Source organism: Achroia grisella, unplaced genomic scaffold (genome assembly GCF_030625045.1).
Source record: "Achroia grisella isolate CSIRO2021 unplaced genomic scaffold, CSIRO_AGI_Agris_v1 utg780, whole genome shotgun sequence".
Taxonomy (NCBI): domain Eukaryota; kingdom Metazoa; phylum Arthropoda; class Insecta; order Lepidoptera; family Pyralidae; genus Achroia; species Achroia grisella.
Genome location: NW_026713020.1, coordinates 270,480 through 283,094, shown reverse-complemented (window position 1 = coordinate 283,094; position 12,615 = coordinate 270,480). Strand labels below are relative to the sequence as shown.

The 12,615-nt window shown below is 29.5% G+C and overlaps 1 protein-coding gene across 1 annotated transcript; it reads right to left on the bottom strand.

Moving 5' to 3' along the window:
- Window positions 1-2,545: 2,545 nt before the first annotated feature.
- LOC131851022 (juvenile hormone-binding protein-like) lies at window positions 2,546-10,241 on the bottom strand. The gene is made up of 5 exons (XM_059201445.1): window positions 10,062-10,241; window positions 5,936-6,176; window positions 4,777-4,901; window positions 3,887-4,039; window positions 2,546-2,735 (listed from the first exon to the last, which is right to left on the bottom strand). The coding sequence occupies exons 1-5, from the start codon at window positions 10,114-10,116 to the stop codon at window positions 2,572-2,574; spliced, it is 738 nt and encodes a 245-aa protein (XP_059057428.1). The 5' UTR covers window positions 10,117-10,241; the 3' UTR covers window positions 2,546-2,571.
- Between the last annotated feature and the right edge of the window lie 2,374 nt (window positions 10,242-12,615).

Sequence of the window (12,615 nt, the reverse complement as noted above, 5' to 3'; positions counted from 1 at the left end):
ATAATTACAATACTAATCTAGAAAACGAAATTGGTTTGATATTAAAATTTATAGGATACCTTCATTTTTCGTTTCTTATATGACTTATTAGTCAACTTAAAAAAGTGCTTTGTACTATAATTAAATCATTACGCAATTAGATTAGAAATGCAATCCGGTTTAATATATCCGTCTCATGATCCATGTTCCGACCAAATGTTTCCTCCATTTCACTGGCACGTGAGCGTTATATTATGACGGGCAGTTTAACAGCCAGAAAATACGATTCCAAAATTCATTGTAAATTCTCTCATAAGGAGATACATATGTAGCAGTGGTACTAATATCTATCTATGTTGTCATTGTTACGAGGGCTGTTATATATCATTCTTGATTCGTTCACTTTCGTAACTCGTTTCACCAATACGCAATAATGCATCGATTCTGAAACGCGACCACTCTAAGAAAGAAAAATTGATATATTAATAATTATTAAAACTTTTTAAGGACAGTAGGTACTTACTCAATTTTGATAAAAGTCAATATATAAAAAATGGTAATCAATGAATTTTTATTAAACTCACAAACGAAGACCGAGAACAATAGCCAATTAGTTTATTTATTTATACAAATTCTCTTTTTGTAACGTTCGACCTGCGATCGGGAACTGCTAATTAGGTACTTACCGACATTCATTATTTTGTACAAACTTAATTGAACGTTATTCAAGTTATTAAGCACCTACATAATTTTTTATTCATAAATGACGAAAAGGATCCCGTCATATTTGTTGCTTAATTTATAACTATTACAAATAATACTATTCTAATTCTTTAGTCCTAGACTTTTTAAAGTATGGTCAAGTTCTACATGATGGTATCGGTGATCAGTGGATTCTTCTTGTGTATAAAATACGTTGTGTATAGAGAGAAAAAGAGAGCTTCTGTAATTATTTTGTCTCTCTATCTTACTTATTCATACTCAAGAAGCTATACATTAACTGTGTTCAGTTTGATGGAAAAGATATATATGATTGTCATTTAAATTGAGTACTAGAAGATAGATAGAGAAGAAATACTCTCTATTTCGGATGGATACTCTGATGGTACTAAAATTCAAGCATATATCATAATGAACATTTCATTATGATATGTAGTGCTGAACTGATACTGACGTATATAGCATTTAACGCAGCTTAAAGCTTGGAGGTGCACGGCCACAGCGCAGTAGTACGAAATAGACAGTGAGCATGAGGTAAATAAGAAATACATTACCAAATAGAAACAGCTATACTGCTTCTTTCTATTATTGTGCGCACACTACCCGCTAGTAATTAAATGAAGGGAAATTTAAGATACATATAAAATATACACTTTGCACTAAAGCTTATTATAAAATAAACGACTACTTGAATTACTACAATGCGTGGACTTAGTTACAATTTTAATCAATGAATTTTGTAGATATTATTCAGAATCATGAAAACTTTCCACATAGTTTAATTATGTTACTTTCTATTCTATTTATTATAGTCTTATAGATTTTAGAAGCAGTTTTACAATTTAATTCTAGAGTCACAATTATCTTATTATAATTATACTTGACATACGTATATTCGCAGTGAATTGTAGTTCCTATTTGTGTAAGAGTCCGTTTGCTTTAATTTGATGTCGGGTGTTTCCTGACTTGATTTTTCTAAGAATGTATGTAGTGTTTTTATTAAACAACCTTTGTTGTTCAAAGACCATGTCTACAAATTGTGAAATAAACTATAAATAACATTATGATACATATGCTATTTAATTTTAACATTGTATAGTGAAACTGTAGGCTCGTCCCTTATTTACCGAGTTAATGTTAATTTTAAGTTCATGTAATGTGTATGTGAATGTTCATATACATAAAAAACCGTCATGACAGACACTAGTGTTATTCAACATATTATACAATGAAAACTGCATTACAGATTGTTATAATTATTCAACTAATGTAATTATGTAGGAAGTCGCTCAGTATTTTATTATTATTTCCTAATTACTTCATGAGGATTTACGAACATTAAACGAAACTATGTATTAAGCAGTTTGCTCTTGTTTAGTTTAGTATTATTTTGTAAAGCTCCAAAATATACAAAAAAGTGATTGAATTTTTTTTATTTTAAATGTCAAATTAAATTAATTTACGCACAGATTAGGACTAGTTCAAAGTAATTATACTCATTAATACAAATGTTTGTGCGTGAGAGGAATTGAAACCGCGATCATCGGATGTAATGTGTGTATGAGTGAAATATGGCAAAGAAACGTATTATAACAAGATAGTACCATTGTCCTAAGAATGTCAACCTCTACTTGTGATACCACAAGCGTCACCTTATGTATTGTGATGACTATCGATCTTTTTATGTCCACAGTTTTTAGGCGTTAGCTTATTTTGCATTTGCAAGTAAAAAGATATAAATTTTTAAACCTAGCCCTATAAGAATGTAGGATACTATGGGAAAAGAGTGTAACAGAAAGTAAAGTGTAAATATAATGAAAAGGCAATTTTGTATTGAAATGTTTATTCTTATTTTTTTCATATTATATACGTTTAAACATTCTTGAAGTAGGCACTCTTAGGTAGTACCTTTGCAGCGGCTCTGATGTTGTGTATAGATACAGCATACACTGTCTTAACGATATTGCAAACTGTTACTTTGTTACTCTCTGGAGCATGCTTAGTGTAGTCTGCCAATAACTTCTGAACGTCTGCATCTGTGAACGTAGTACAAGGTTACATTATTCTAATAAATGGTCATACATCAATTATGCCACACGTTAAAGGGATGCGAAGTGGGTCGATGAAGTGATACACCGTGTGACAAGAACTATCTTGTCATCAACACACAGTGTCTCACTTCGTCACTTTTTCCTTCTTCGTCTACCAAGATGAGTTTTAATGTAACGGCACATTCAAAATCTATAATTAATTAACATTTTAACTATATAAAATAAAATGGATTTAGGTACTGCTTACTTGTTAATTGAATAATTTCTAGATGTTTAATTGTCTAATAAATATGTGAGGAGACAAGAGGAAAAAGTCATCACAAATCGTGATCGCTGTAACGGATAAGAGAGTCAAAAAATTATTAAGTTCGTGTAACACATTTTATCTTATCTATAGCTCATAAAAAATGTATAATATCTAAAAAGGAACTTGAACTTCTAATTGCATACTGGATTATGTAGAACTATGTTGTAACTACACATTGAGCCTATTTCAGAAAAATGTTATTGATAATGCTACTACCATATTATCTGTGCTACTACCATAAACAGCTTTGTTTACTTTATGATTTATGACTGCTCACGTTACGTTGTAATGGTCTTCACGTTAAGCATCACGTGGCGTAAGCAGATATATTTATCAAAATACGAATTGAATAATTCGTTCCAAATAGGTAAATAAGCTGTCATGATACGATGTCAAATTGGTAATTCCTAAAAACTGACAATATACTGTTATTAACAAATAAAAGTATTGTAGATCAGTTTTAAGTATACTTCAATAAAATGAAAAAATATATATAACATTTTTATAATAATTACGACCCGCTCTGGTCTCGCACGGTTGTTTAAATTTACACAAAAGCTTAACGAATTATACACTTAAACTATCTTGAGCAATCACTCTGATGATGGAAGAAAACGGCCAAAAAATCAGCTTTTGATTGTTGCAAACATTTAAACATACGCGCCTGGTGACTTTGTTCAATATTAGGTATAGAAGTTTCAAAAAGGCTCGAACGGAGAAATGCGTATTATATATAAGGATTTGATTTCAAATTATGAGATATCCCTATGTGTACAGCGAAGGTGGTTTAGACATTCCTGACACCAACAAAATATAAATGAATTCAAACCTTTTTCCAAGGCTGCCTTAAGGTCAGAACTCAGTTCGATTGTAGGTTCACCAAGTACTGTGCAAGAGAGAGTTTCAGGACCTGCTTCATAATGCTCCACTCCTTTATCATCTGTCTTCACAGTGTAAGAGTAAGCTGCTCCACCTTCGGCACCTGTAAAAACAAGTATGGGAATTTAATCTTTTTACTCAAGAGTTTTTATGACCAGAATCGTCCGTATTATTGTAATTTTGAAAAACGTTAATTATGGTAATTAAGGCAATAGAGTAAAGAGTAAAAAGTTAACAGCGTCGGTATCTCAGTCTCACCTATTCCAGCCGCCAAGCAGCTTGTTTTGTAAGCTGTGTCTCGGTTGTAAGTTGCAGATTAGGTGAAATTATATGATAAGAGACATGATATCCTAGTTTTCTGGAATGGCAACGCGTGGTATCACGAGTGTCATATGACAATGTGATGTCCGTAGTACTGTACATGTATATAGGTTGTGCTGGTTGAGGTTTATCGCTTACATTTGAATTTGAATTTGTAATTCCAATAAAACAAAAAATAAATCCTCCGAATGTGTTGTACATAAATAAAATACAAAAAAATAAGGAAACAACGATAAATAATATAAAAACAGTACATTTTAATACAGATCCATTAGGAAATAATTATTAAACTGGCAATGAATACTTAATTATATCTTCTACTTGCATTTTTAATAGGTATTTTATATAAAAGAATATGTGTCCTGTGGTGTGTGATACTATGAAATATTAATATTGCGAAATATTATTATTTCATAGATAATTATTATATATAAAATTATATATTGATTTGCTTTAAAATTCTAATAGTAATAATAATATTTTTTATTATTTAGGAAACATAAATAAAGGTTTACTTACTAGCGTCGATTGTGATAGTTCCTGCGAAGGATTTCGATATCTTAGGCAATTCAATAGTCAATTCTCCTTCAGCTGTGAAGTTAACCTTAGTTTTGAATTGCACTGCTTTTGTTTCTCTTTCTAATCTGGAATTAAAATATGAATAGTTATTGTAAAATAAATTTAACTGTAGTAAAACTCGCTAGAAAATATCGTAGAATCCATCTTGTATTTGTCATGTAGGGAGATGTAGATTCTATACTACCAACTAACTACTAAACTGACAATTAAATACTTAATTGTATTTATTGTCCTTGATTTTCTTTTCCTGAATATTTCTAGGTACATATAAGTATCTGCATCTAAATAATTAACATTTACATTTTAGATTAATAAAATAAGTTAATATAAAATATGATAAATAATATAGTAAGTATCATGCTTACCAAACCCTAATGGAATTTATATCGTGAAAGAATACTGGCGAAATAAATTATCAAAATTTACAACACGCGTTGTATCCTACCATAATGATTTTCTGAATGAGATACACGCAAGCTAATAAACTCTCTTATAAAAAATATGGCGAAGATAATTTTATCCTATAATCTACTCTTGGAAGAATTTTCAATTGGTTTTGCGTGTCGTTTGATGTTTTTTTGTTTGTTTATTATGTACATGGTGATATGGTGAATCCTATATTAATTTTATAAAGATTTAAATAGATTATTGCATGAGTAAAATTGAGTTCTGTAACGATTATTTATAAAATAATTTGGACATTTTAATTTAAAAGTAGATTAGCGGATTATCTGCATCATAACAATTTTATCTAAGGGACATGCCGTCTTAAAAAAAATACTATTGATTCATTGTTTTATATATACAAATACATATATCTACAGTTATATTTATATTATAGTAAACGACTTTACGTCGTTCACTATTTAATATATGTATATAACCCAATTATATAGTCCGTTATAAAGGTAAGCTCTAAATAAAGTCTTGATAAAAAATACTGGAAATTTCCATAGTGGCACTCTGTACGATATGCGCCAGGAATGATGGTTCTTTTCCAAAATTTATATTTATAAGTAGATATTATATACTGATTCATTATATACATATATAGTTTTGCTTTGATACTTTTAATAATTATATTATATTTGAAACTTACTCGAAATGTGTAATTTGCTGATTTTTAAATCCGGTTACTTTCACATTCTTGTAATGAACGTTTAAGTTTAGTTTTTCAATAGTTTTTTCTAAGGAAGGAATAACAATAGGATCAAGTTTTTTTATATCATATTCTGGAATTCCATCGCTGGTGTTATAAAAAAAAGCCTGAGTTGCCTTGCTTACGCAGTCAATATCGGATACTTCACATGGCTCGGAAGGTAAATGAAGTTTCCCAGTTTCTGTAAATAAAAAAAAGATCTTGTAAACAAAAGGAATGTTAAATTTATACTGATCATTTAAAGAATTTGTAACCTTCGCTAGGTACTTATAATTGTATTGACCGATACCGTACGGCATATAGAAGTATTAAAAATAATTAAACTAAGAGAGAAGTATGACTGACTTTACAGACTAAGATAAAAACAAAGTCACAAAAAATAAATACATTTATTTCTTACAGGTGTTTTTTTTTGGTGTATTAGTAAACAATTAGTATAATAATTCGATTGTTTTTTAGAATAATTGACATCAATTATATGAATGTCTGGTACCGATCATTCAAATAATTTAGATATTATTGTTCTTTACGTTAATTTGTAATAAATATTATGAGATCGATCATTGATAGAAAGCCATTTTTAATGCACTGCACCGTGCAGAACTTTACACGCTGTCGTACAGTCGTACACCATTTGCAAGAGCACCCTGTCTGCTTAATGAGATAGTTTTAAGTTTGCAACTGAACTTATTTCCTGCTACTGCCACAAACTTTAGTAGAGTGGTAACAAATTATGTGGATTCACAATATTAGTTACTAGTTATACGGATAGTTATAGATTATTATTATCATTGTGCCTTGTATAGTTGCCATTTTTCCATCTTTATTGGGGTTATGTTGTTTAGTTCTTGGGTGCATAGGTATAATAGTATAATATAATTATATGTATATATTATAACAGAATAGTATAGTAGTAAATATATAATTACGTTATATTAATACCGAAATAAATATATTTAAAAGGTATTAATATAACGTAATTACTCAGTCACAGTAAACAAAAAACTATATTTTTATATACAGAGATATTGAGTCTATTATTATACCTGATTCATTGTATGACTTGTTTAAACATGTTTAATTGATTATCTTAGATTTTTTATTACAGTTAAGTTCAGGAAGTGCTGTTAAATGTGTATTTCGTAACTGATACAATTAAACAGTACAGTGCGTTGTCGACTGTAAATTTTAGTACCTAATTAAATTTTTGTTCGCATTTTGCTTTTATTAATTTCATCTAATTACTATTTATATCGAATGACACTTTTGAAAGTTATTATTTGAAACACCCAAGTTTCAATGTGGTAAGGTATTAGGGTAATTCTGAAAGAATAAAATCTAAAGTAATAATACCAAAGAATTTACGTGTTAAAAGGTATCAGTGTAATTACAATTCAGTATTTGTATAATTAAGTTCTACATAACAATAGATTATGTTAAATTACTATATTTGTTTAAAAAAATTATCTCAAATTTTGATGTATAAAAATCATAAATTAACAATAACAATAACCTCAGGACAATTCACACAGCGACTTCTAGATCCAAGTTTAGTAAAGGTTATGTGATGGTTACTAGATGTTTGATATAAATATACAGATATGTATTTATTTAGTGAATACATACATATTATACACAGAAAACACCCAGACCGATACAAATAATCATACTCAAGAATAAAAATGTTTGTGCCGTGCGAGGAATCGAACCCGCGACCATCGGGAGTAAGGTCGTGTGTTAAACTGTTCAACCACAACTTTTAGTATTCTCAAGTTGCTTACATTAATAAAAGGTTCATTTGGCAAAAACTTTAAGTTTTTGCCAAATGACCAGAGACCAGAACCGAAGGCATTTATTTTTTTCCGTTTTAGTTAAAATTGACTACGAGTTTAGGATCGAAACCTAAATAAAAATAATAATGAAATTAATTTGTTTTTATAGAGTAATAAAAGTTTAATTATTAGACAAATACCCTAACTTTACGTACCAGGGATTTAGGATTGAATCGAAATTTAATAATTTTCCAATAATTAAATACGTACATTCCATAGAACTATTACTTAGAAAATCCTGTGTAACATGTAACGTATAATTAGTGTTAATTTACGATTATATTTTGATCCATTTTTAATTTGAATCCAATTTCCAAATATTCACTTCCGGTTATAGATATATTATATATTACCTAATTCTTATATTTATCAAGGCTTGTTCACCAGCAGTTCATAAATATTATACAATACTTGTTGATACATTTATCAATGTCATTATTTAGTTATTTTATATAATTATATTTGTTTTAACAGAGATAATAGTTATGTTTATTAACCTCAATATTTATCTAATGCATGCCTAGTTACACAATGAACTTTTATAATGAAGTATCTACATGATATTAATGTTATGTCATACATTGTCTTTGTAAAGTTTAGTGAAGCGTGGCGTTCACCACGACGTCAACAATTGATATCCTCTCTGACTACCTCATATTGGATAAAGGGATATATTATATATATAATAAGATTTCCTGTGAAAGATTCCATTTAACGATAGGTAGCCGTTAAGCACTGATATGTAACACAAAGGTTTACTTGTTTTTGTCTATCTATGCTAATATTATAAATGTGAAAGGGTCTGTCTGTCTGTCTATTTGTAATATTTATATAACAAAACTTCTGAATGATCTTTATAAAATTATATATCACGATATACGGTATAAGACTGGGTCGTTATTGGGTTGTCGTATGTTAGACAAAACCGTGGGCATAGCTTAGTTTCGTATAAAATTATTATTTAACTAATTAACCTCAGCAATTAAGACAACTGTTGGTTATATCAGTTCCGTACCTACTTACTTATAATTACGAAGATTGTAATAACAAACAAGTAGTACCTACTGATGATGGTTTTACGTATTCTGTGTATATATAGACAATAGTTGCCATTTGCCATCAGGCAGGTGGTTGTGAACTTGTATGCTATTCGAGGTACATAAATAAAACTGAAGACTATATGTACCATGAAAGACATAATTTCGTAATTTATTGAAGTACGGCTTGAAGAAACCTGACCCCATTTCAGTTACTTAAAGATAATACTTGATAAATTAATTTATTAATTATTTGTAATCAGCGATATGGTCACAAAGTTCTAGAAATTAACTCAGGTCCACATTTATGCAAGGCATCGTTTCTGTTACTGTGACTAGGATGGAGTTACACGAATCTGTTAAATATTTCCGTAGACTGAATTAAGTACTTATTGCGAAAATATATGACGGTCTGTCCATCTGTGGATCTGCTACTTTATTTATTACAGGTGTGTGTGTGTGGAAATGTGTATTAAAATAATGATTCTGTTTTAGTACATACCTTTGATTACTATGCATTATTTAGACAATTAAATAACCAAGTACTTGATATACTTTAAATTTTAGGAAAAATGTTTACAATATCTTTTAAAATCTTAGGGTGTTAAAATATACTATTATATAATATAGTAAACAAGGCTTCCCTAAATTTTAATGATATCAAAACATACAATAGCTTATTGAGAAAAAAATATTCTACCCTTGTATTTAGGAAATATAATACACGTAAATGCTCAGTAGTTTATTAAGATTCTTTTTTCAGAAGCGATTTCAGAGTAGTCACTGTCGAAGTAGAATAAAAAAAATATAAAATGACTAAAGATACAAGAACACAGTACCTAATTGATGTAATTCTTTTACTATATCGTGGATAAAAATATTTAAAAAATGTGACTTGTTACAATTCTCAATGGAATTTAAATATTAATAATATTTAACTTAAATAGGCAATTAAGTCGATTATTAACTTTAAATAGTATATAAAAAAAAAATAAGACTAAATTTTGATATATTGTTTACATAAATAGAAAAAATACATTTTCAATATTTATAATATTATACTGTAAAATTATTAAGTAGATTTATGCAGTAAATATTACTTCTATTTAATAATGTTTACTATATGGTATATAATGATTATGCGAGGTTAAAGTATATATTATACTAGTAATAACAAATAATTTACTAAGTACTTACCAGAGAATACACATTGGGATACCATCAAAACAAGGAAGATATATAGAGCCGTCATTGTGGATTCGAACTGTGAGATCGACACCAATTCTACTACGAATACTTCTGATGTTTATTATAAATGGGTCTCAAATTTATACACGAACATTGTTAATCTTGTATACAAACATTATGATAAGTAATAAAAGGAAAGAAACGAATGTCACAGGTCAGAATTTATCAGCGCCAACTATATCGTACAAGTAGAACGAATTAATAAGAAAATCAATGCTATTATATATTTATTACTATTATTATTTAAGTTGTTGGCAACTCAACGTAATATTTAATAGACGAAATTGCTGTTTACAATTAAATTTACGTGGGGGTTCCAGAGAGAAGTTAGCACTTTGAAAACTTTCTGCAAAGGAATAATTACTTATCAATATTTATATATAGAGTATGGAGATATATCGCGTATGTGTTATATTTACATAGATATAACTGAAATTGTAATTAGTAAATGGTTATACTAAATATTACACTGATTATAATTTAAAGAAGTTTTTTCACTAAATTTCCATTGAACTATTCAATGGAACCGGATTTGAAAGAGCGAGCCGTGGATTCAGTTACGACTGTTACTATGCTATCAACAATAAGTACCTAGTATTAAGGATTACATAATGATCTCTGACCAACAAAAATATATAAGCAAAGTTTTTTGTACAAAAAATTGAAGTCATTGACTTGGGAATGGGTCAGTATTCCTATCAATTTGTAATTTGTTAAATAAAGTAATGAAATTAACGGCTTTATAGTATTATTTACAGTATTATGTAAGTGTGATTTTACTCTGAATTAAGACTTAAGATGTACATATGTGTACAATAATAGTATAAAAACTGTAAATATTAGAGTGATGACAAAGTTGTACTATCTTGAGTATGGCGGTACGTCACCATATCATTACAGATGTTTCATGAAGGTAATTCATGACAACAGGCGATAGTCGAAGTTTAACTTTGTGCCCACCTTCCACTCAAGTTTATGATGGCTCGAACTTATGTTGATATAGTATTACTATCGAATCATGCATTTGCCACGTTAATTTGTAGAGTTGATATCTGGAGTATTGTTTTTTATGGATGATAATGGGATGGTGCATCCGGTTGCGCTGACGGTTTATGCTGGCGGGACACCAGTGGAGGATGATAAGACGAGCGTGAGGTTAGATCAGTTAGCATATTGTAACAAATTCACCAATAATTTATCACACCTGATATGGTACATTGCTTGCAATATGATTATCAATCCACATTGCTAACAATCCCCTTTCCCCCGCTAGAGTGTCACACGTAGATACTTTAAGGTTGAGGCCATTAGCATTTGACCACCTTTGCTTATCTTCAAGATATCTACTTGACCTAAACATATAGTGAAGTAAGACATTTTTTATCTAAAGGTTTGATACTTCGATATGAAAAATACTTGATGAAAATTACATTGAAAATACCTATTGTGGACATAGTGAGTGGATAGACAAGATCAATAATATAATTCAGCAATAAGAGCTTTTTCTGAGGTTGACTTTAGAGAAAGCGCCTGTGTGTGTTTTGACTCAGCTATTTCACCCGCCAAGCTGTTTTGTAAGTTGTGGTCGGTTACAGGGCTCACTCCTCAGGGAGGCAGTGAAGTTACAGGGGATAGAGGTATGACATATTAGTCCTGTCATGTCATGATATTAGTCCTGTCATGACATTAGAGATCCTGATATTTGTGGTGCTGTTCATGTATAGAGAGTTGGTTGCCAAACACTGTTCTAAAGATATAAAATCTATCTTGTACATTTTGTGCTCCCATATGAATAAAAATATTAAAACTTGGAAGTCTTGTTCTAATAATATTCATATTTTTAATAACTGTTCCATTATAGCTTTATTTCAGTATATATTTATATTAATACGATAGTGCTCGATACTTACAAATTATTTGACTAAGATAATAAAAAATATTATTAACTAAATACAAGTACAGATAGCTATCTGAAACGATGCAATAAAAACAACAAAATGAAACTAATAATCGTTCCCTTTAGAAGGAAAGTTGTAGGCGACAGCAATATTGTTACTGCTTATTGGGTTCTTATCTTTGTTGTTTTGTATGTAGGCTGTAATTTGTGTGTAATCGGATGATCTGATTTCGATTGGATGCACCAAAAACTTTGCGACTCCTACTCGTAGATTGTGGTCGTGGTTTCTTTGGCAGAATTAGGGCAATTTGTAGTGTTGACGTTTGTTAAGTAGTCAGTTTTTTTTTATAAAATAAAGAGCAATATTAATACAAAATATACTACACCAAGTTTGTACTATTACTATCAGATATATTAAAAAAAACATCTAACAGCTTTTCTTTTTGTAAATATACATATCTCTTCTCTAATGGACAATGTTAATATTTTCATCCCTCTGTTTCTCGGGTTTAATTTCTATAAACCACGCAAGGGATCTTGATACGCTATCCACTATAATTTTGAAGATATTCCAGTACCTTTATAATATATAATACATGCATATAG

Bases quoted from the DNA above. Each gene is read 5' to 3' on its own strand.
- LOC131851022 (XM_059201445.1), bottom strand. From the start codon at position 10,116: ATGACGGCTCTATATATCTTCCTTGTTTTGATGGTATCCCAATGTGTA. The intron at 6,177-10,061 runs GTAAGTACTTAG...TTTTATTTACAG, and splicing joins ATCCCAATGTGTATTCTCTG to AAACTGGGAAACTTCATTTA. The intron at 2,736-3,886 runs GTTTGAATTCAT...CTACGTTCACAG, and splicing joins TAAGGCAGCCTTGGAAAAAG to ATGCAGACGTTCAGAAGTTA.